The sequence below is a fragment of the Corythoichthys intestinalis genome, chromosome 17 (genome assembly GCF_030265065.1).
Source record: "Corythoichthys intestinalis isolate RoL2023-P3 chromosome 17, ASM3026506v1, whole genome shotgun sequence".
Classification (NCBI taxonomy): Eukaryota; Metazoa; Chordata; class Actinopteri; order Syngnathiformes; family Syngnathidae; genus Corythoichthys; species Corythoichthys intestinalis.
Genome location: NC_080411.1, coordinates 38,363,346 through 38,388,220, shown reverse-complemented (window position 1 = coordinate 38,388,220; position 24,875 = coordinate 38,363,346). Strand labels below are relative to the sequence as shown.

At 39.2% G+C, this 24,875-nt stretch overlaps 1 protein-coding gene across 2 annotated transcripts in view; it reads left to right on the top strand.

The window, feature by feature from the left end:
- LOC130905186 (WD repeat-containing protein 7) overlaps positions 1-24,875 on the top strand; it is a 129,062-nt gene that overhangs the window by 52,813 nt on the left and 51,374 nt on the right. For both annotated transcript variants that reach the window (XM_057818320.1, XM_057818319.1), the window contains one exon: positions 11,345-11,458. In XM_057818320.1, the coding sequence (XP_057674303.1) occupies positions 11,345-11,458 (114 nt within the window). The remainder of the gene's footprint in view (positions 1-11,344; positions 11,459-24,875) is intronic.

Sequence of the window (24,875 nt, the reverse complement as noted above, 5' to 3'; positions counted from 1 at the left end):
CAGATTTCCCTCTCCCCAGCCACTTCAACCAGCTCCTGCGGCGGGATCCCATGGCGTTCCCAGGCCAGCCGAGAGACATGGTCTCTCCAGTGTGTGCTGGGTCGTCCCCGGGGCCTCCCGCCAGTGTTACATGCCCGGAACACCTCTCCAGGGGGGCATCCAGGAGGTATCCGAACCAGATGCCCGAGCCACCTCAACTGGCTCCTCTCAACGTGGAGGAGGAGCGGCTCCACACAGTCCCTCCCGGGTGACCGAGCTTCTCACCCTATCTCTAAGGACACCCTGCGGAGGAAACTCATTTCGGCCGCTTGTATCCAGGATCTTGTTCTTTCGGTCACGATCCACAGCTCGTGACCATAGGTGAGGGTAGGAACGTAGATCGACCGGTAAATCGAGAGCTTCGCTTTTCGGCACAGTTCCGTCTTCACCACAACGGCCCGGTGCAGAGTCAGCATCACCGATCCGCCTGTCGATCTCTCGCTCTCTACCCTCACTCGTGAACAGGTGTGGATTTTTTTCATTTAGTTTTATATGTACAATGTAATTTTTCCAATTTTCTTGAGATTGCTTTTATATTTTTCAACATAACAGTTATTACTAGTTAGAGGGCCGATAACCGATTTTTGAGCACATTCATTTGCAGTAAAAGTGTAAAAATTGGCATAAAAATTTTAAAAAATGCAAACACTGAACTTAATTGAAATGCTTGCAGCATGTTTATTGAATTACACAAAAAGGAAAAATAGCTCCATAAGTGCCTGAATTTCCTGGACTCAGAAACATAAACTTAATTATAAAGGTTAAATAAAAAGCTCTGATTTTTTTTCCACAGAATATACAACAAAATACAGTGAGTTCTCAAGCTCACCAGCACCTCTTGTAAAGTCAAATAAAAACTTATAATAGCCAATAGCTCCCTGAATTCTCCGCCCTCATGACCAAAGATGGGTAGAGTAGCCAAAAATGTTGCTGAAGTAAGAGTAGCGTTACTTCAAAATAATAATACTCAAGTAAAAGTAGTCTTCCAAAAAATGTACTCAAGTACAAGTAAAAAAGTATTTGATGAAAAGAATACTCAAGTAATGAGTAACATTGTAACTGCTTACATTTATGATTTTTTAAAATTGTTTTAAAAAATGCTTTTTTTTTTAATGAGCTTAGTTATCTATAGGAAATGTTATAATTATACTGTACAAGAACCTATTACATAACAACATTAAGCCAAAGAAATACAAAAAAGCAACAATGAATTCCATTACATAAATGAAGCATTATTCTTCCAAAGAGCATTAGTGCCCTCTTGTGGAGAAAAAAGCTCCTAGTTTGAATAGTGACTAGTTCCTTCAGAATTACTTTTATGAAATTATATCATATCTTATATATATCTTATATCTGATATCATATATTAGATCATATCTCTGGTTTTCCGTGGTCAATCAGTGCCAAATAAAAACTGGGAAAGAGGTTAAAACCTGCACTTTCGAATCATGTTGAGGGCAGCGCTCTATGTCAAATACTTCATATTTTACAGTGCTTTAAAAACACCACATGATTGAACAGGCTGGCGTGAATATAGAACGGCAAGTTTGCGTCTGATTGGTATAATGGAGTCTTGTGAATATTGTTGTGACGTCTCATTGGTGAAATTGGTAGAGCTACTCTTGGCATCGCTGGAAAAAAATTATAAAACTAATATGTAGAATAAAGAGGGAAAATATAACGACTCTTGTGTAGCCCAAAGTAGCTGAGTAAGAGTAGCGTTTTTTTCTTCACAAATCAAGTAAAAAGTAAAGCTTCGTAAAACTACTCTTAGAAGTATTTTTCTGATAAAGTTACTCAAGTAAATGTAACTGAGTACGTGTAACGCATTACTACCCACCTCTGCTGATAACCTCGTCTAAGTATCCTTGAGCAAGATACTCAACCCCATGTTGCTCTTAATGCTGCGTCACCATTAGGTAGATGAGGATATAGTGTAAGTAGGTGATAAGCTATTTGAGGGCCTCAAAAAGGTGGAAAAGGCGCAATACAAGTGTAACTCCATTTACCATGGCCATTTAACCAATCAGAAGATGGGTTGAATACTAGTGCAGGAGACAGCAGGCAGGAGAGCGAGGCGCGGCTGCATCTGAGCCGAAATAACCACGTTTTCAATTGATTTTTTTCATATCGGCCGGTAGGATTTAAAAGAAAGAAAAAAAAATGCTGATACTGATATACGTCAAATTTCTAAATATCTCGAGTGCCTAGTACTAAGACCGTATTCATCAAGTTTGATCAAGATCAATGACTACAGCAAAAGGCCTCTGACATTGCCCTTCTGTCTTGTCTCACTGTCCGTGTTTCTTACTTTATGAAGGGAAGAAAGGATAATCTTCACTTTATTTTACCAGAAACAGCCCTCTATAAGCCCATGTCTATATGTGTATCTGTTTTCAGAAGTTGCCTTGCAGTAGCTGAGGATGCTGGGGGGTACTCAGGGGAACAGTTGCTATGGAGATGGGTACCAGTCAGTGTTGTGTTACCACAGAAGTACCACAGGCGTGGGAGGAAGGGAAGTGATGGACAGATGACCCCAGGGGAAGAGGGAGGACAGATGGGGGAGGGAACACAGAGGGCGAGATAGAGTGAGGTTATGGGGTCATTGAATTTGATCTATGCACACCACAACAAGACTAAAAAAGACAAATAAGTCTTCAAATCTTCTGGTCCTGGAAATCATAGGTCATTGTAAGGAAGTCTAGTTTTGCCTTGGCACACAAACTTCCACTTTTTTTTTTAAATAATGAAGCATTTTTAATCTATAAATTAGTACCTTACCTGTTCTACTTGGCTTTGTGCCTAGCCGTCACCTAAAACTTCCGGCCAGTGATAATATTTATAGTATCTATCAATCGAGGTCTACTTTTCATTTTAACATCATTTTAAATACAGTGACGTGAGAAAGAGCCAGACATCATGTTGAGACCTCAAGAAATTCTGAAACAAAGGAGCTTCTAGCAATGCAGGGGGTGGAATTGAGTGAGGGGGAATAGTAGCCCTGGATAGGTGGAACAGGGGAAAGCGTTAACCTTAAGTAATCACCAAAAATCTCACTCTTCATTAAGTAAAATCAGCAGCAATATTCACACTTACACACTCTCACACACACAACACAGTTAATCCCTTAAAACTGTGTGGACCAGCTGTTCTTTGATCACTGAATAGTAATCACCTCGCTTTTTCATTATAATCGTCCACATTATTTTTACCCCATTTTGTTGAATCTTTGCTCAACTTGTCTTTGTTCATATAAGTCCAGTAGTTTTAGTGGTTGGAATTGTGTTTATTGGTTAAAAATATAGGAATTGCAGCAATAAGGTGAGTGAGGTTAAATGAGGCCACTTCACCCATTGAGATAATCAGGCGATTTTTGTCCCTATTTTGTCCCTTGCCGATCAAATACAGCAAGTATAACATTATAAGAGTAATCAAGTATAAGATTTCCCAGTGGTCAGAGATTTGTTAAAACTAAATTAGAGGCGATAAGGTGTTGAGGTCGACCATCATAAATAATAAAGGCGTTCAATATTTACGACCAAAAAAATCAAAGTTGTGTGGGAAAACCGACGTCACGGCTCTGTGAACTGTGACATGGAATGACATTTTGCAAATCAGAGAAAAACTGTGAGAAAGAACAAAGTCTGCTATGAACTGTGTGTCCTTTTGGAAACACTAGAGAACCTTTAGCAACAATATACATGCTGCAGTGAATGGTGTTCTTTAGTTTTTGTAAGATCATGGATTCATGAAAAACCACAGAGGTTTTTGTCCCTGAGCTCTTGTTTTGAGAACGTTGGTGGAACAGAACTTGTGGTTTTAATTGTAGATTATTTTATTTTACCACACACAAGGTTGGCCAGAACACATAAATCTGTGTTTACCAGCACTAACTAGCTATACTAACAAAATAAGAGGAATTTGTTCTCTATAATTTTCCAGGAAAGGAAGTATGTGTTTCGAATAGAGGAAGAGACCAAAAGACACAATAGAGTAGAAGGAAAAGGTCCAGAAGGTTAACAAGGCATACTGGGAGCTATGTGTCATGGCTGACATGACAAGCTTGACCTTGGAGCAGGCTAGAATACCTTTTTCTCTCTCTCCCCTCTCCCATCCAATGTAGCCCCTCCTACCTTCAATCCTTGGTTCTACCAAACGCCCCCCTTCTTCTCTTACTCCCACAGCGGGTTGCAACTCTTTCATTTTACAGCAGCTGACTTAGAGATCATAGGCCTGGTTGGTTGCATTTTGTAACAATGTGAAAAGTAATGGTGTGTAAGTCCCAAATGGTTCTCTATATCAGACTAAATAGCTGGAGGTACCTTGACATATGAGCGCATCGACACACGATCCTTTCGACATCCGACGTAAAATTTGACTCGTCATTTTTCTCGACACATGACGATATGCTCGAAATACGACGGTTTACGATAGTGTCACAATTTATTTTCCCTCAAGACTGCAGCACGGCGGATTTCATGTGAGAGAAATCAACATGGGTCCCAAGAAGGTTTGTGCAGGTGGTAAAAAAGGAAACAAGTGACGCTTTGAAATTAAGATGGAAACGATAGAAAAATATGAACGTAATGTGCGCGTCAGTGAGCTGGCTTGACAATACGCCCGGAATATATCCACGATCTCGACGGTCCCCCTCCGACCTGTGTTTGCCAGTCTTTGTAAGTTAAGTTGACAATTTATTTTATTGCAACATCGGCGAGGAAGCCCTGTCCTGTTTTTAATAATTTATATCACAACTTGTGCAACACAACACGACTATTGTCCAAGGTAGCCGACGCCAACAACAACAGAACATGTAAAAAGACATTAAAAACTTCCCATTCTTTCGCATCTCTCTCTACAGTCACACGGTGTGTTCAGGAACAGCATGCAAAACACAAATGCCATATTAGAGCCGGATTTGTTGCATTTATTTGTTTTGCTATACGTAATTGCTATTTGTAATTGTACCAGTAATTGTAAGGATATAGTTTTGGTTTTCGGGCTGTGGAACCAATTAGTGGAAATATAATGTGTTCTTATGGGAAAATCCTGCTCGACAAAGGACCATTTTGATTGAAAAAAAAAAAACAGGTCCGGGAACAAATTAAATTGGTATGTAGCGGTACCACTGTGTGTGTGTTTATATATATACAGTGGGGACAACAAGTATTTGATACGCTGCCAATGGGTTTTCCCATTGGCAGTGTATCAAATACTTGTTCTCCCCACTGTATGTATGTACAGTGGGGCTAAATAAGTCTTTAGTCAACCACTAATTTTGCAAGTTCTCCCACTTGAAAATATTAGAGAGGCCTGTAATTGTCAACATGTGTAAACCTTAACCACAAAAGACAGAAAATCACATTTTTTTATTTTTTAAAGAATTTATTTGCAAATCATGGTGGAAAATAAGTATTTGGTCAATACCAAAAGTTCATCTCAATACTTTGTTATGTACCCTTTGTTGGCAACAATGGAGGCCAAACGTTTTCTGTAACTCTTCACAAGCTTTTCACACACTGTTGCTGGTATTTTGGCCCATTCCTCCATGCACATCTCCTTTAGAGCAGTGATGTTTTGCGGCTGTCGGTGGGCAACACGGACTTTCAACTCCCTCCACAGATTTTCTATGGGGTTGAGAACTGGAGACTGGCTAGGCCACTCCAGGACATTGAAATGCTTCTTACGAAGCCACTCCTTTGTTGCCTTGGCTGTGTGTTTGGGATCATTGCCATGCTGAAAGACCCAGCCACGTCTCTTCAATGCTCTTGCTGATGGAAGGAGATTTTCACTCAAAATCTCTCGATACATGGCCCCATTCATTCTTTCCTTTACACAGATCAGTCGTCCTGGTCCCTTTGCAGAAAAACAGCCCCAAAGCATGATGTTTCCACCCCCATGCTTCACAGTGGGTATGGTGCAATTCAGTATTCTTTCTCCTCCAAACACGAGAACCTGTGTTTCTACCAAAAAGTTCTATTTTGGTTTCATCTGACCATAACACATTCTCCCAGTCCTCTTCTGGATCATCCAAATGCTCTCTAGCGAACCGCAGACGGGCCTGGATGTGTACTTTTTTCAGCAGGGGGACACGTCTGGCAGTGCAGGATTTGAGTCCCTGGCGGCGCATTGTGTTACGGATAGTAGCCTTTGTTACTGTGGTCCCAGCTTTCTGCAGGTCATTCACTAGATCCCCTCATGTGGTTCTGTGATTTTTGCTCACTGTTCTTGTTATCATTTTGACGCCACGGGGTGAGATCTTGCATGGAGTCCCAGGTCGAGGGAGATTATCAGTGGTCTTGTATGTCTTCCATTTTCTAATAATTGCACCCACAGTTGATTTCTATACACCAAGCGTTATACCTATTGCAGATTCAGTCTTCCCAGCCTGGTGCAGGTCTACAATTTTGTCGCTGGTGTCCTTCGACAGCTCTTTGGTCTTGGCCATAGTGAAGTTTGGTGTGTGACTGACTGAGGTTGTGGACAGATGTCTTTTATACCGATAATGAGTTAAAACAGGTGCCATTAATACAAGTAACGAGTGGGGCCTCGTTAGACCTCGTTAGAAGAAGTTAGACCTCTTTGACAGCCAGTAATCTTGTTTGTTTGTAGGTGACCAAATACTTATTTTCCACTTTGGAAATAAATTCTTTAAAAATCAAACAATATGATTTTCTGTTTTTATTTTCCACATTCTGTCTCTTGTGGTTGAAGTTTACCCATATTGACAATTACAGGCCTCTCTAATCTTTTCAAGTAGGAGAACTTGCACAATTGGTGGTTGACTAAATACTTATTTGCCCCACTGTATATACAGTAATGTGAAAAAATAGGACACCCTATGGAAGCCTGTGTGTTTTCTAACATATTTGGTCAAATGGATATTTAATATCAATTTTCAATATGACTAAACAATTAAAACTGAAAAAAAGATTATTGTTATTATTATTTTTTTTTATAATTTAGTAAAATGTATTTTTAATAAATGCAATTTCTGTACACATTCAATCCCACTTAAAATAGCTAAAATAACACACAGGGGTATCACATCAGGTGCACATGATTAGAACATGTTTTGAAGGAGGCTTGCCTTATTTAAATCTGACATTTGGTTTGGTGTGCCCCTGACTGTTGAAGTGAGTGAGAACACCATCGTGAGATCAAAGGAGCTGTCAGAGGCCTTCAGAAAGAAGATTGTAGACGCTTCTGAGTAAGGTTGGGCATCGTTTGAAATTGAACGATTCCGGTTCCTATTCCGATTCCACGTTTCGATTCCAGTTCCGAACGATTCCCGATTCCAATTCTTTTAAGAGGCGGGGTAAAAAAAATAACTTAAAAAAAAAAATGCAGGGTCCAAAAAATTGCGTCGTTTATATTAGACGACGTTTTTTTTTTTAATTAAATGAACCTCTCACAGAGCTAATTATAACTTGTATATAAATATCATTCTTTAAACTCGAGCAATTTTTTTCCGCTAGGCGGTCAGGGCATCGAAACAAGGAATCGAAATAAAAAAATTCAAACGATTTTGGGAGCATCGGGAGCTACTTATGAGCCTGGTAAGGGATTTCAAAAGGTCTCCAAAGAATATGAAATCATCCATTCCACTGTCAGGAAAATACTCTACAAGTGGAGGACATTCAAAACAACTGCCAACATGCCCAGGTCTGGCCGTCCAAGCAAGTACACCCCGAGAGCAGACCGCAAGATGCAAAAAGAAGTCTCCCAAAACCCTAAAATGTCATCACGGGATCTACAGCAGGGTCTTGCTACTGCTGATGTGAAAGTTCATGGCTCTACAATCAGAAGAGACTTCACAAGTTTAACCTTCATGGGAGGTGTGCAAGGAGAAACCTTTGCTCTCCAAGAAGAACATGAAGGCCAGACTGAAGTTTGCCAGAGTGAATATAGGCAATGACCATGACTTCTGGAATAATATTCTTTGGACAAATTAATCTAATATTGAATTATTTGTACACCACAACAGAGAAGTTGTTTGGCGTAAACCCAATTCAGCAGTCCAGGAAAAGAACCTGTGAAGCATGGAGGTAGAAGTGTCATGGTTTGGGGATGCTTTGCTACAGCAGGACCTGGCTATCTCACCATCATAGAATCCACCATGAATTCTATCATCAGAGGATGCTTGAGGAACATGAGAGATAATTTGTGAAAAAATTAAAGCTGAAGCGAAACTGGACCCTGCAACATGGAGAAATGGAGAGTCCTGGAATGGCCGAATCAAAGCCCAGATCTTAATTCCATCGAGATGCTGTGGGGCTGCTTGAAATGGGCTGTACATGCAAGAAAATCCTCAAATATCTCACAGCTGAAAGTGTTCTGTGTTGAGGAGTGGGGCAATTTTTCTTCAGACCGATGTCAAAGAATGGTAGGTGGTTACAAAAAGCGTCTCACTGAAGATATTACAGCCAAAGGGGGTAACACTAGCTATTAGGTGGTTGGGTGTCCTAACTTTTTCCTCAGTTAGAATGTGCATTTGTATTAAAGGGTATGACAACACCTGGGGAAATGCTAATATTCCATCATTTATCCATCAACGCATGCCTTTTGAATTCATATCATACCACTTTGTGTATTTTCACACATCGCAACACCAAGAAAATGATAGAAATTAGGTCGGTTGTCAAACTAAAACGACCCGCCCCTGAGATGCCGGAAATCTAGCATATTGTGTGCGTGACGTTACTATAAGGAAACAACCGGCTCAGTGCTTTGTACTGAATGGTGGCGATGATGGCGTACAATTTTGTTTCTAGTTGCAGCGACGAATCCGACGTAACGAACATTCTTTTTTGAGTTTTGAAGAACCTTTCTTTGGTGTTTTGGGTTATCAATTTGAGCCCAAACGAAAGCCAATGCAACCTAATGAAAGGATCATTGAGGGGAGCAATCATGCTGATGAAACACCGGCGGCAACAGAAACACCGAATGGTTTGTTTTGCATTTCTTTTTATGAAGCTGATACACCGTGACCGCAAAATAATGTGTAGAATAATTATCATTTAATGTGCTATCATCGGTTTTCGCTCTGCCAACCGACACAAATATGAATGGGATTAGAGAATTTGTTTTATATATTTTACGAGCGATAATTTATACACGTGACCAGTCCTATATCCAATGCGTGATATGTTTTTTATTATAAAAGAGTACTCACTCTGGCCATTTCCCTCCTTTGCTTTGCCTGGGGTGGCGGGGTGGTCTCATCAGAGCCAGTCATTGTCCTCTTTCTTGTTATCTCGGGACATTTAGGTGGCTGCGCGTGTAGGTGGGCACCGCATCTGCTTTCAGCAACAATTTCTTAGCAAAACCTGATTTCATTTGTCCATAGTTCGTATAGCTTTCAGGTGTAAAATGTGCACTACACAAAACCGTGCCGGAGGATGGGTCTGCAAAATTAGCCCTCTTAGCACTGACGAACTTTACTCATTGTCTGCGTAGTCCAGCTCTTTTTCTCGCGATCGGGAACTCATGGGTACTACATTGTGACAAATGGCTATTTGTAAACTACATAGCATGACAGGTTTGAACCATTTTAGCGATTTTTTGATAAAACACGAACGCAACTCTCTCGTCAATAAAAAACGATGGCACCTGCCTCGACCTTTTGTTTCCTTGTTATGACGTCTCCGCCCCATTCGGCTGTTTCCGGAATACTTTCGGAAATGTTCGTAATTTTCGATCTATTTTCGATAATTGCTCTTGAAAGCGATTTATTTTTTTGTTAACTTTATTAATATTTCTTATCTTGCCACATAACGGTTCTATTGATATCTCACAGCCCCTTAGTGTTTTCATACCCTTTAATATGTTCTACTCATTAAACCAAATAATGTTAACTTTTTATGTTTACCTGCAATTAAATCCCTTTCTTTTCCAGAGAGAACAACAACATCAGGCATTGATATGTGAAAATTTCTTAATAAAGAACTGAATAATGGGGTGTCCTAATTTTTGCACATGACTGCATGTGTATTTAGAACATTGTTTGACAAAGTTGTTCAATGGACCACCCGTTATGGTTTTGTGCCTTGGTATGGTTGAAATTTTTTAAATGGATCCTCACATTTTGAAAATCAGTTTCCTTAGACTTCACAATAATACGCTACTTGGTATTAGTACACTTGAATTGCTCCCCCCCCCCCAAATAGAATTCTGATCTCTGTTTGTAACGCGACAAACTGTTGGAAAGTTCAAGGTTTGCGAGTATTTTTCCAAATTATTGGATACAATATAGCTTTGTAACAAGCATTTTATGGAAGCTCTCGATGTCATTGACAGTTCTAGCCGTCAGTCAAAATGAATGAAACCACTGCTAGTGCCAACAAAGCATGATGCTTGTTAGCCCATAAAAATCCATAGATTAGCAGTCTCAATTTAAAGCCCCAGGGTTCAAAAGGTAGAGTTTAGCATGTAGGCCAAAAATATTGCAATTGGGTTCAGCGACCGCCCTCTGAATGCAAATACATTGCACTGCCTTCATATAATCACACTGAAGAAATTGTTTTAATTAAGTCCAATTACATTTTTATTACTTTAATGTAAGCATCAAAGGTCGTGTATCAGTTTTCCGTCAATCTGTGTCCATGTTTCTAGTTTAAAGCTTTGCATTCGTAATGAAAACGGTGCATATTCAGCCTAAAAGGAACATGAAGCAGAATCTCGGATTACTCGGATAAATCACTGTAATTAAAAAGTTTAATTATTTTTTTTTTCTATTAACGTGTATAATGAGATGTGTTGTAGTCATATTATTGCTGGCATTTTCTCAAATTCTAATTATAATTGTTGTTTTCTGTTAGGTGAGATAACAGGATTGTTTTGAATTTTCAAATTATTCTTACTTATCTGTTTTGTTGATCTCATTTTACTCAAATTAACATACAGCAATGACGATTGTTTCCTTGCGTAGTTGGTTATGAATGCCTGGGTTTCATTAATTAATCTGTTTAACCAGAGATTAGCCCAGCATCGGTTCCATTACCTTTTGTCACTCCATTCATTAGGGAATAATCATTCAGTAGCCAGTCTAATGAAAAGCAATGTTAATTGGCAATGGAGCGATAAGGATTTAATGAAGGCACTAAGTGTAGCACGTGTGTTTTTGTTGGTGTGTGTTTCTATTAATTCTCTTGATAACAAGGCAGTCCAATAAACCTTTATTAGCTACTTAACCAGGACAATAGGAATCAATGCAAAACCTGTTGTGATGAGAATACTAACAGCGACACAAACTCTTGACAATACAGACCCATAGATTTTAATTGAGTGTGTTTCTTTCTTACAGCTGGCACATCCGCAGAACCCTCAGTTCCACTCCCGCCACCTGCTGAAGCTCAACCACTTGAGGTCAAGGCACCTGAGGAAGAAATGGACGTCACTGACGATGATATCACTGCAGGTACTAATAATGATGCATTTACAAAAATTACCAGACAACATCATTGGTAACATACTCGGTGCACACGCTTTTTTTTTTTTTTTTTTTTTTAAATTTTACTTTACACCAGGGGTGTCCAAACTTTTTGCAAAGGATTTGGTGTGGTAAAAATGTGGGGGGCCGACCTTGGCTGACGTCCTTTACGTAGAACAATATATTTAAGCAAATTTTAGCAAGCCATTCTGTGAGTCACATTTGCTTTATTATTTTTTTTTAATTCAGAATGTCAACAATCTCATAACTAGCCTTTGTGGCATTCTCTTTTGACTGTCAGGCTCTTGCGAAATACTGCAGGTGTGAAACTAAACAAGCTTCAATTTCTCACTGCGTATCTTCCCTGTAATCTTGTACGTGTCAGAGTGTCTTGTTGGGTAATATCGCCTCACATCGAACTCTTTAAAAACAGCAACTGTCTCTTTGCAAATAAGGCAGACACAGTTGTTGTGTATTTTAGTGAAGAAATAGTCCAATTTCCACCTATCCTTGAAGCGTCGGCTGTCACAGTCAACATTTTTTTTTTGTTGATTGTCACCATTTTAGAAAATTGGAAAGGTCACACAGGGTAATGTTGCTTAAAGTGCTGCTGACTTTTAGTGGGTAAATGAGGAGCAGCATTTAGTGTGTAGGCTACTTCATATGCTGCTATATGTGCTGCTAACCAATTTATTAGGTCTGTGTGCGGGCCAGACATTATTGATTTTATGACAGAGGCTGGGGGCCGGATGAAATTTGACCACGGGCCGCATTTGGCCCCCGGGCCGGACTTTTGACATGTCTGTTTTACACATTTGATTGCGATCCTATTTACAGCACATGAGGCATACACAAGCTTTGTGACCAGATTTCTATTTTCTCAGAAAATTTATTTCATATACACTGTCTTAATACATTACATCATTACTATTACTCTGTATCAAAATAAAAGGAAGATCTTGAATCAAAAAAGGTTTGGCTTTAAAATAGTCTCAGAATCTACTCGAATAGACTATTATCTGTACTGCTCATCCTCACATGGGTCGCTGGCATTTTGGAGCCTTAAGACTACTGAGCTTTTATACAGTTTTGAACTTTTATACAGTACTCACATTTATTGAGATGCACCTGTATTTGAATGGAGAATCCTCATTATCAGGGTACACATGACCAGAATAGCTCCTTTTCTCGACTGATAGGCAATTCTTCAGACAACTGCAGCCCAGGTTAAAAATGTACACACATTTCCTCTTTGTCACATGATTCAGTCTCATGGGCAGGTGGATAGAAATAGCTGATTTTTGGGGGTATTTTTCAGTCTCTTAGAAAGTAAGTCAAATTATATAGATTAAACATACTGTATAAATATAATATGCAGGTAATAAACAATGTAACTTTTTTTTGTTTTAAATCAGGGTTTTTGCCGTTCCGTAAAAAAGCATTAAAAGTCATTAAATGGATTATTCTAAAATTCAGGCCTTAAAAAGCATTTAACCAAATGTTCAAGGCATCAAAAATTATGTAGTTAATGGTGAAAAAAAACCAAAACTTTTTTTTTTTTTTACAAAATTTATTAGAATTGTCTGATATTTATCAGGTAGCCAATAATATCGGCTAAAAGAAGCATTTTAAAATGATATTGGATAATATCTATATTTGTTTTCGGCCAATATGCATGTTGCATTAAAAGTGAATGTGGAAGCCTTCTGCCTTTGTACAAGGGCTGGTCACAGCTTCACACAGCAGTTATGCTTATTGACCATTAGATGTCTCCAAACTAAGATGCTTGGGATTTGTTATGTGAGCAGATCATTTGCGTTCATGGTGCAAAAATTAAATTAACAATAAATGACTGAAAAATAATGAATTATAAACTCATTACATACCTCATTCACTGTACTGAAGCTGTATGCCTTTGTTGTTATTTTCACCCAGAAGCACTGTGTGAGCCATATGTGATAAGGCAGTGCCTTATTGGAACTTTGCCCTTGCAATCCAAAAACTGATGTTGCATCATTTTGATTACAACAATAAATAGCTTCAGTTAAAGTTGTTCTCTTATTTTTCACAGATTGTTTATTGGAAAAACTTGAAGTTGTTACATTTATCATTATTAAAGTATCCATTGGGGCATCGCAATACAATTAGCCATAATATGTTCAGTGTACGACCATTCAGGACAATATCAGTTATCGGTTAAAAAGTCATTATCGGAAAACTCTACTTACAGTTTGTGTGTGTGAAACTATCTGCATTTGGGCATGGACATTAAATTAGTATTAAGTGGCAATAAAAGGGGCATTAAAAAGCATTAAATGAGATTCGCTAATTTCTGTAGAAACCCTGAAAATGGTATTTTCCGCTACACCTGAAAAATGCTGCATACATATCTTTTAATGCTTCTATTTTTTTTAACGATGTTGCATAAGGTTGAGGCTGCCCGCCATAATTTAAACATAAGGCTTATCAATTTATCATGTTTTTATCTCCAGAGTATTTTAGTTTAATTTCGTAAAGTGGTCGTAGTTTTTCATATGGTCAATATATCTTTGCTAAGGCTATGTCTACACTAGGACAGATAATTTTCTCTGGGGTATTTTGTTGACTATTTTCATACCTGTCCGCACTACGTTTAAGGGCCCCCGGCTTCTGCGAGGTACGCCGAATTTGCGCAAACTACTCATGCGTAGAAAGGAGCAGCCTCGTCTGTTACGTCAACGTCCGCGCGGTTTACCTCTGAACCGGAAACTCGTTACTCGCTGGCGGGAAATTTCAAAATACTACACCTTCTAGACCAGGGGTCAGGAACTCCGCTTTGTGATCACTGATTTTTTTCGTGAACACAAGTGAACGCGTCACGTGGGAGCGAGAGTGAAGGGAGGGCACACTCAGCTTTTACAAGCAGTCACCGAGTTGTGATTGAAATAAATCTTTAGAAAACAACGGAAGCCTCACATCGTTACTTGGGATGTTACAATCGATGCTCAGTTGCACACTCACCACTTGGAAAATAACAAATAGAAACATATGGTTCTGCATTTATTTCCTGGAAGTGGAAACCGCAACCAGGAGTGCTTGTGCATAACAGTAGCGCTCCTGAAAGTGCCGACAGTTTTGACAGGCGTAAATGTCATCAAAATGAAACTGATCTAGCGCCTCTGTGACGCAGTTGACTTTTCGGGGTTTAATTTTACTCTACGCATTTTTATATACTCCAGATCGGTCAGCATTGAACTGGGAGGGTCCAGCCCTGCGCTGGCTGATCGGAGACTTAACACGGGAGATGCTCTGTAATAAAACGCTCATTTCCATGTAATCAGCGATGGAAGGACCACAAATGAGCACTGAATTGAGGCAAATTATTGCAACGTACGTTTGAAGGTTCAAGACAAATGTGTGAATGCATTATCAGCTCATTAAAGTCTAGAGAGCTGGCAGGTACCACATTTAAAATTATGGGTTGGCGGAGAGGCAGATGCACTCATCAAAAGAGTCAGAAATGACTCGCGAGACATAGGTTCCTGACACGTGTTCTACACTCTAGATGATAAACTGTAAACAATGACTGGGGGAAAAGAAAAGAGGAGCAGGAATGCCACGTCTTGATTGTCTGCCTCCATTGTTTACATGCTGTCAGCCCGCACTAAAAATGGCGATGGCACGCTCCATGACATCATTTCTTTATTATCCTATTGTTATACGAAGAGAGTGGTGGGTAATATTACCCTCCTACCTTCTCTGTGTAAGAACATATCTGGATAAGAGGTACGTTAGTGTAGCCGACATGCCATATAGTCTAACTAATTACACGTTTAATGCCATTATCCGTCCTAGTGTAGACGTAGCCTAAAACTGTGCTAATTCCACATCTCTAGATATAAATGGTAAACCTCTGACTGAATGTGAGACAGTTGTGCTAACTGCATGATGCATTGTACTGTCGACTGTTCTAAACCATATCACTTTTTGATTATTGACTTATAAGTTTTAGACACACACACAGTTGTAACTTTCCACACATTTCCAGTTTTCTAGCAATACTGGAACAATAATAACCTCATATATACCCTTATTAAGTTATTTAAAAAAATGATTTGATACCTTAACTCTGCCAGGTTCCTTCCTTCTTCCATTTCTCCCCATCCTTCTCCACAACCAATCAATATTATATACACAGCACACAATTTGTCATTTCATGCGGCCCTATTTTTTTGTCTTGTATTGACAATAGGATTTTTCATTTTTGGTGCAGAATTGAAATTCTTCACACACCCAGCATAGCCAAATCTTTTGTTGGGGACAGTTATGAAAATTAAAACTGTCCTATTCACTTTTGATAATACTAATGTTACTTTTAATGGAACAATACATGTAAGAAAGCTTTAAAGTCGAGAAAGGCAGTGATGCAAAGGATAAGACTAGATGAGCTGGGCAGGACTTTTTAAAAGGACAAGGAGAGCAAAAAGCACATGCAGCAGCAAGTGAAACAGGAAGAGAAGAGGGTAAAGGAAGAATGATATTGACAGCTACAGAATCACTTGGCGTGGGGCTGTTACCAAGGTAAAGGAGTCTCCGTTGCCATCCCCCAGACACACCGACACTGCTGTCTTGTCTTTGCGCCGTAGTTGTCACCCACAGTATCAAGGGATGTAATTAGATGCCATTGCATCGTTGCAGGCTTTCAGATGCATGCATTTAGTGCCATTAAGTATCAACTTTTTCGCGGTACATACCATAATCATGCATTAAAAATTTATGTGCATATTACAAATTAGACGAGCTGTTGGTCAAATGGCCGTGCTTTCTGATAACTGTCAGGTTTCCCTTAAGCAAGCTGTCAAACACCAACCTCTTTATGCTGCCTTTCCAGCTGGGATACGTCACTGTTTTGTGATTTATTATTATTATTGTTATTTTTTTTTTTTTTTATCTTTGATTTAATTGATTTCTTTTATATAACGTTTTAGCCTAATTTATAACCTCATATTATCAGCACAATTGCATCCCCATTAGTAAAAACACTGCTTCCAAAAACCAAGTGGGCATTGTCTTCTCTTTGATGGGTGTTACCACAGGGAGGTCAAAGGTCTCCACCATACACAAGCCCTCATCACCCCTTCTCTTAATCACTAGGACATGGGAAAAAATAAAAACACACCTTCATTTTCCTCTACTTAAATGATGCCTATGTTATTTAGATAATTCAGATTTTTATATTTTGGTCAACCTAACACATATAGAACCATTCAATATTAAATACTGTATATGAACGAATACTTAAAAATATATGATTATATTGAGGTAATAACACATTAATTCTACATCAAGCCATAACCATCAAAACAAGGGAAGGAAAAATTTTAAAATTATTTTATCAACTCATCCTTTCATTTTCCCTTTTTGCACCTTTCACCCCTTGAGAGGGTTTGTAGCAGCACAGATAGAGGTCAGAGGTGAAAGGTCAGACTGACCCTCACCTCTGTGTCATTAGCCCAGTTGTGATTTGGTTAGTCGAAATGCTAACCTTCCCTGCTAATCTAATATCAGAGCCTGAAGGCTATTTGGGTCAGCTCACATTTCTCTTCAGCACAGACTGAATGTATGGGAGGCAAATGTTCTGAGTAGTGATATTATACCCCTGTTATTGTTTGTGGTGATTTGGTTTGCATAGTTTTTGCACATTCATGGACATCTCTGCTTTATGGGGAACTTATTATATTTTGTATTGGAATTATTGTTCTTAAAAAGTTATTTGTCAGTGTGTAGGGCTTTTTTTTAAACTAACATTCAAAATGCAGTAACATAAGTGAAGTATTTAGGTGTGCAGTATGTTGCATATTATTTCTGACGTATAACTGGTATATAGTGATCCCTCGTTTTTCGCGGTTAATGGGGACACCCACCCCCGCGAAAATTTAAAAAAAATCCGCAATATAGAGGCGGAGCTTATTTACCGTATTTTCATCACTATAAGGCGCATCGGAGTATAAGACTCACTCACAATGAATGGCCTATTTTAAAACTTTTCTTATATAGGGCGCACAGCATTATAAGGCGTAGTAGTGGTTGGGGTTGCGTGATGCATCCACTTGATGGAGCTGCGCTAAAGGGAATGTCATGCCATGAGCAACCAATATTGGTCCATATACAGGGTGACCCCCGCCCCCAAAAAGGGAACTTTTTAACAATCCAATAAAACCAAGCGTGATGGAGGAAAACATATTTCATTTATAATAAATGAAATATTAAAATATGCCAATTTAGAAACATTGATGGAATTTTCACTTTTTAACAAATGACGTTATTTAAATGGCGTCCTCCTGTATGAATGCATTCTTGAAATCTGCTGTTGAGATTCCTCATTGATTCCTTATCTGAGCTGGAATACTGAGAATTTCATTCTGAATTCACCATAGTCACGAGAATGGCACATTGTTTACTTGCTCAAGGTCACTGTCTTGCAGTGCTTCCACCTGCTCATGTCTGCCAATAAGCAAAAATCCCGCCCCCCCCCCCCCTTTTTTTTTTTTTTTTTTTTTTTTTTTTTTTTAAAGCGGTCAACAGCAGATTTCAAGAATGCATTCATGCAGGAGGAGTCATTTAAAGGACATGATTTTTAAATGAAAATTCCATAATTGTTTCTTAGATGGCATGTTTTAATGTTCCAATTACTATAAATTAAATATTTTTCTGCCATCTCTTGGTTTTACTGGATTGTTAAAAAGTTGTTATTGGGTCACCCTGTTGTTGTTGTAGTAACGTTATGTATCTACTAAACGAAGCTACGTTAAAGCTATGTCATGTTATGATTAACCAATATTGATCCATATATTAGGCGCATCTGATTATAAGGCGCACTATCGGCTTTTGAGAAAATGGAAAGCTTTTAGGTGTGCCTTATAGTGTGGAAAATAAAGTCCATTAAAAAAAAAATGTGTGTGTGTTAAATATATTTATTCAGATTTAACAGCATTGGAACGAGATACATATAAGACATGTTTTGTCCCCAAAGTATAATTACAAAAGAAAAAGAAAAAAAATCAATGTGTATTTTGATAAATGTTTTTTAGGCACTGCAAATGTAATTATGATTTAAAGGAAAACAATGATTTGTACATCTATACATGCTTATATATATATATATATATATATATATATATATATATATATATATATATATATATATATATATATATATATACACATACATATTTTTTGTAATAAAATAGTTTTTGTTTTAAATTGAAAAAAATCTGCGATGGACCGAGTGCAGGAATTGTTTACATAATTTTCAGTTGAAACAGAGGCTTCTCTGCGTGTGATTGTACGCATGGGCTTTTCCAGGTACTTAACAATAATTATGTTACTTATACTACTAATAACGCAGTAATGTTTTTAATTATTACAGTTGGAACAAATATTAACGCCTTATTCTAGCCACACTAGATTAGAAGGTTTAAAGGTTTATATGTCTCCTTTATTAACAAGATAATTACTGGTGTGTTCAGTATATTTCAATGCCCCCATGGACCTACATGACAATTGAACCCCATCTCTTCCCATCGTACTTTCTTTCTTGTAAGCACAAATTCTTGTCTGTGTGTCCTAAGACAATACAATGCATTTAACCTTTAGACTGACTTAGGCAGGTTCGAAGGGCAGTAGCCATTTCATAATTTCCTTTTGTTTTTCCCGTGGCTCATTTCTTCATCATCTTAATTGTGTTTTCAATTATTGTCCAAGCTTTACTGTCCCATGACATTCAATCTAAGGGCAGAGTGTATCCTTGACCACCCATTTATTCCATTGCGCAAGTGCACTTGTACTAAAGGATTTCTTTTTCTTGATCGTATTTTCTTTTACATATTTTCCACGTATTTTTCTGTCTGCACCTGACTTTCTTCTTCTATCTGCTTTCGTTCTCACATCAGTTTCTGCTTATATTGATCCCTTTCCCTGAATCTCGAGTGATGAAGTTTTACCAGCCTTCTATTGATAATCAATACCTGCAAAGCCGTGGTGTAGGATTGGAGGTTGATAGGGTTACTGCTTTTGAAGTGGGGTTTGGGAAGCTTGTTAGCACAGGTTCACCTTCAGGGTTCCCCAAAAAGGAAGATATTTTAGTTTTTAACATGTCCATTTATTATTTATCTATATTGTTTTCTACCCCAGATTTAGAATACATAACATTACATGGATATTTTTACCTTACCCTTGTAGGGAGCTTTGCCCCTCCCAATGTTACTGGGCAAAAGTTGCTTAACAAAGCACATCTCAGAACCCACTTTGATGACTATCCAAAAGTGGACTGTTTTCACCCCCATCTGGCGCAAGGCTTGGAGGTGGGGCTTGCTGTCAAGTGGCTAATGTTCTGCCTTGCCTCCAACGGGCCCAGTCGGGCACAGCTCAGAAACTCTTCCCATAGATATGCCACCTGTGTGCCAGTGTGATTTTTGTGGCTCTTTTAATTTTTGTCTTAGTCTTCATCTTTTGGACGATAATACCTATAAGTCTTAGTCATATTTTAGTCATCTCAAAATGTGTTTGTCTTCGTCTAGTTTTTGTAGACGAAGACTAAGACTAATTTAGTCTAGTTTCAATCCGCGTTTACTAAAAATGTTTTGGCATGTAAATTTAAATAAAATTTCATCCAAAAATGGATTAATTAATAAAGGTTTCCACCTATTTCGAATGGACATTGACAGATGAACACAACTTGGTGATAATACACACTCAGGAGGAAAAAAGTACTTTATTTTCCATTAATTATAGCCACCTGGACCCTACGAACTGTATGCAAAAACAGTTGTCCGAGAGTTTAAAAGGATTCCCGCGTTAGCATTAGACGAATGCGAACCCGAATGCTATGCTTATGCTATGAGTTACATTTAGTGTGTGATGATCACTCCGCACAGACATTTAAAGGCTAAAGCAACATTGCATAATCTCTCTGGCCATGTTAATAAAACAAATCTTCCTGTGTGTGCAAGCCATGAGACTAGAAAGGACACTGAAATGGTGAGTGGGGGGGTGCAGCACATCACATGAGTGACACAACCAGACAGTGCTACGATGTAGGCTAACTCCCCATAAAATGGCACACAATGTTAATATGTGACGGAAATTATAGCGTGTTTTCGTCTCGTTCTCGATTCGTCAGACGAAAATTGCTATTAAGATTGTTATGTTTTGTCTCCCAAAACACGTTTTTAGCTCGTTATCGTCTCGTCATCGTCATGAAAAAAGTGTTCGTTGACGAAATATTTTCGTTATCGTCATCGTTGACGAAAACAACACTGCTGTGTGCAAGTCTAACTGGGTGGTGGATGAACTTATATACTTTGTTGGCTAACCCCTGGCTATAAAAGGGCTAGGAATGTGAAATATCACTTATCTGGAAGGGTGGGAGCCTGAGCTCGTGTGCTTGAGGTTCTGGCTAGGTATATTAGAAGTTTAATAGTTATATCTAGAAGAATTTGGACCTCATTGTGAGGAATTCAGGAGACATTTAGCTTGAGTGTGTCTCAATTGCTGAGGCAGGTGACCCACAGTTTGCCTCTATTGTCGAAGCAATTTAAAGCTCTGGCTGTAATTTGCTTGGTTGCATGTTATAGTGGTATAACCTTAACCTGAGGATGGACACTCATGATATTTTGAGACAGATAGAGGCAATTCATTGCTCCAGACTAACATTTTTTATGAGGAGCACAGTGGCCCCTAACTTAAAATGTTATGCGTGCAAGCAGAAGATTCAGGGACGCACCCTGTAAATTGACAATTTTCAAGGTTAACCGATAACTACTTTCATAATAAATGCATAAAACTACAAAATTGTATATCTATATTTCAGTCTCTATCAGTTTTAACATCAACCAGTATACAGCTTAGAAATTAGGTAATCATGGGAATTTTGTTCTATTTCTGTCGCTGTCACCTGGCACTACAACAGCAACGGATTATTGATCGACAAATCACCTGTGAGCAGTGTTGTTAAAAACGGCGTGAGAGTATAATGGCGTGACCAAGAGCGTTTTTTTTTTCCAGCAGTGAGTATTCTAATTAATTATTTTTTCCATCTGTGCAAAGCCGTTACCGTTACTGAGGACGTGAAGGCATGCGTTTCTATATTTTGGTTGAATGACGAGAGATGTCTGAGAGACTCGGAGAGAGAAGAGTGGGAGAGGCGAGGAGGGGAAGGGGGCTGTGACGCCGTTGCAAACGCGATGTTTGGTGGCTCGGAGCATTAGCATAGCATTTGCATTCTTGCTAGCATTAACTTTTAGCGTGGCTCGTGTCATGTTAAACGCTCGGGAAACTTTTTACAGTTGTACAGTTGTAGGCGTTTAGGTAGGTACAATTAATTGAAAATACCGTATTGGCCCAAATATAAGACGGTGTTTTTAGCATTGAAATAAGACTGAAAAAGAGGGGGTCATCTTACATTAGCGGTCTACACATTATACCCATTCACGACGCTAGATGGCGCCAGATATCATTGAAGCAGTGTTCTGTCATGACCAGAGGTTGCGCTAGACCTTTTCGTTGTCTGTCATTCTGACTGACAGGGTCAAAAAAATCCGGTCATAATCCATTTTTACCAGTCACTTAAATTTTTAAAATGATAATGATGACATATTCAATAGTATTCAGTTTTCATTCATTTTTAATTTTGTAACGCTTGCTTGGCGGCAAAAAATTAGACACGGAAGTTGTATTTTTCTCCCTCTTTTTACTCTGCTTACCGCCAACAACACCAACAAAACAACTCCACTCCCAAAGAAAAAGAGGCAACTATATAGACCCCAATCACCAACGTCACACAATGATCTTAATTGTGGTTGTCAGCCCAAAATCTTCTAAATGTATATTAAATGCATCTTACCAGATATAAAATGACTACTACATAGTCTGTGGTGATCGTTTGGTACCCAGATTTCTTGTCGAATTACAGCAGTCCATCTCGCTCTCCTCTTCGGGTCTCTCAGAATACGGTAGAACTTCAAGTCTCTCCGTCTATCTTCTCTGTTACTGCAACCGACCGCCACACACGCCTTCGCCATTTTGATTATTAATGTTAACGAGCAGAAAAACACGCCGTAATAGGAAGCATGTACGTAGCGGTAATGTGTAAACACGACGAGCTGACGGACAATATGGCTGCTCCAGTCAGGGGGCGGAGTTGTGACGTCATGTGATTGGGGTCTATAGACAAGTTTCCTGAGCAAAATATGGGCGCCGCCATCTTGGAAAATGTCTGCTTCGCACTTCCGGTCCGGTTGAGTAGCAGTGTATTAGCAGTGTATTGACGACGATAAAACTACGAAACCAAGCCAGAGCAACCCATGGAATCTTCAAAAATTGATTCAGCACGACCTAGATGACATGTAAATGAGATTGGATGGCAGTTCGTGTCACTTCGTTGATCATTCGTGGACAAAATTATTAACAACGGTCAGCCTGTGTTAACGTGAGGAATGGATTGATACTACGGCCATTAGTGACCAAAATGTGGTGAAATTACAAGTCATATTACATTTGCCGACTGCAGAAGGGCTGACATGGATTGTTTTGTTACAAGGAAATGCTACAAGGTTATGTACATATGATGTTAACACAAATAGTATGTCATTCTTTTTTTTATTGCAGGCATTGATCGCAATAAAACATTTAGACATGATTCCATGTCTTGTTTTTTTTTTTAAACGATTGGTGCACTCCAAAACAGGTCAATAAATCACATTTATAAAAGTATTGCAAAAATAGCATACGAGAATGTGATATCAGACCACAGAGCTCCGGAGCCTCGTGAACAAATAGCGACATCACGGAGGCCCTCGGCGGCATTTAGATGTGCTTTTTTCCCGTCCTCGGTAATTCCAGCTCCAATAGCATATATTTAAAGATGCTGCCGTTCACAAGTTCGTAGTTGGATCACGGCGATCTTGGCGAACCACCGCCTCACAATTCCTGCCTCTCTCTCGGCCTCTCCCGGGAGTCGAGCTGTCATCATCATTGTGGAACTCAAACGATATATGTTCGATATATGTCCATCAACATACAAGTCAAGTTGTCTTCCCTTTTATAACAGCGTTTCCCAGCTGTAAACAAACGAATAAAAACTTGTAACACTTGGATTTATGCGGTGCATTCAAACACGATTAGCAACAGGCGGCTAGCAGCAGTAGCAGAAGCTAGTTGTTGTAAAAATGATTAAACTTCGTAATTACAATCATCATCGTAATATCAATAGCAAAGGCAACAAGTCGTTTCATGCGCCAGATTTTAGGTTTCGTATTTTTAGAGCACATTACCTTCCATAACAGCGGGGGCATGACTGCAGGAGCTGTCAGTTTTGTACATCTCCTTCCCTCCCTCCTGTATGACGAGTACGAGCACCCATGGTTTGGAAATCGACATGGTACGAAGCATGGAGGCCTTGGCTTGGTTCTCCACCCGCCTACATCAAAATAACATTCCCGGGATCTTGTATCAAGACCTTCCAACTTCGATTCCACCGCCATTGACTTCAATGGTAAACAGAAGGAAACGGAAGGAGAAGGAAGACATAAGGAAGTAAACCGGAAGTACCTCGAAAACTTGTCTATACACAGGCGGCAATCTAGTCCACCAATTGGATGACGCGCTGGCACACCGGGTGCACCAATAAGAACCTCGCGTTGATGTGTCAATCACGGTGCTGCCGCCATACCCCGGTGACGCTACAATATTCTGACAGAATAGCCAACGACGTCATGCATTAAGAGAGACAATAGCTCGATATGCTCACTCGCTACCCTGTGGTCTGGGGTGTGAATTGCAACCTGTCAAAAAGACGGACGGACTTCAGTTTTTTCCGTCACCGTATTAAAAAACCGGTCAACGACGGAAAATATTCGGTTAATGCGACCCCTGGTCATGACACATCTCAGCTACTCTCCCCATTCATGACGCTAGATATCATTGAAGCGATGTTCTGTCATGACAGATCTCAGCTTCTCTTAAGTTTAACCAGTTTGCAGTTTTTTACTGCAATGTTTTTCCTTATTCAGTTTTGTTTCAAGACTACAGTTAGACTTCATTTTGATGGTTAAAGAGCATACGACACCAGAAAAAAAGTCTTAAATGGCATTATTATGTGAATTACAATCATATTTTGAGACGATTCGACCATATACAACAATTTAGCAAAGCGCAGATGACGAGAAATTAGTCTTTTAATCTGCCGGTTAGCCACGCCTACAATTATAGGGCTTTAGCGTCCCCAACAGGTGGATGACGTCAGCGGTAGACTAGGCTCATCAGTTTTACTATTCAGCCCATTGAGGGGGAATTGTTCAGAACGAGGAAAACGAGACGAAGAGAGCTGCAAAATGTCATTGTTTCAGTCTCTCTACTCCCAATATTT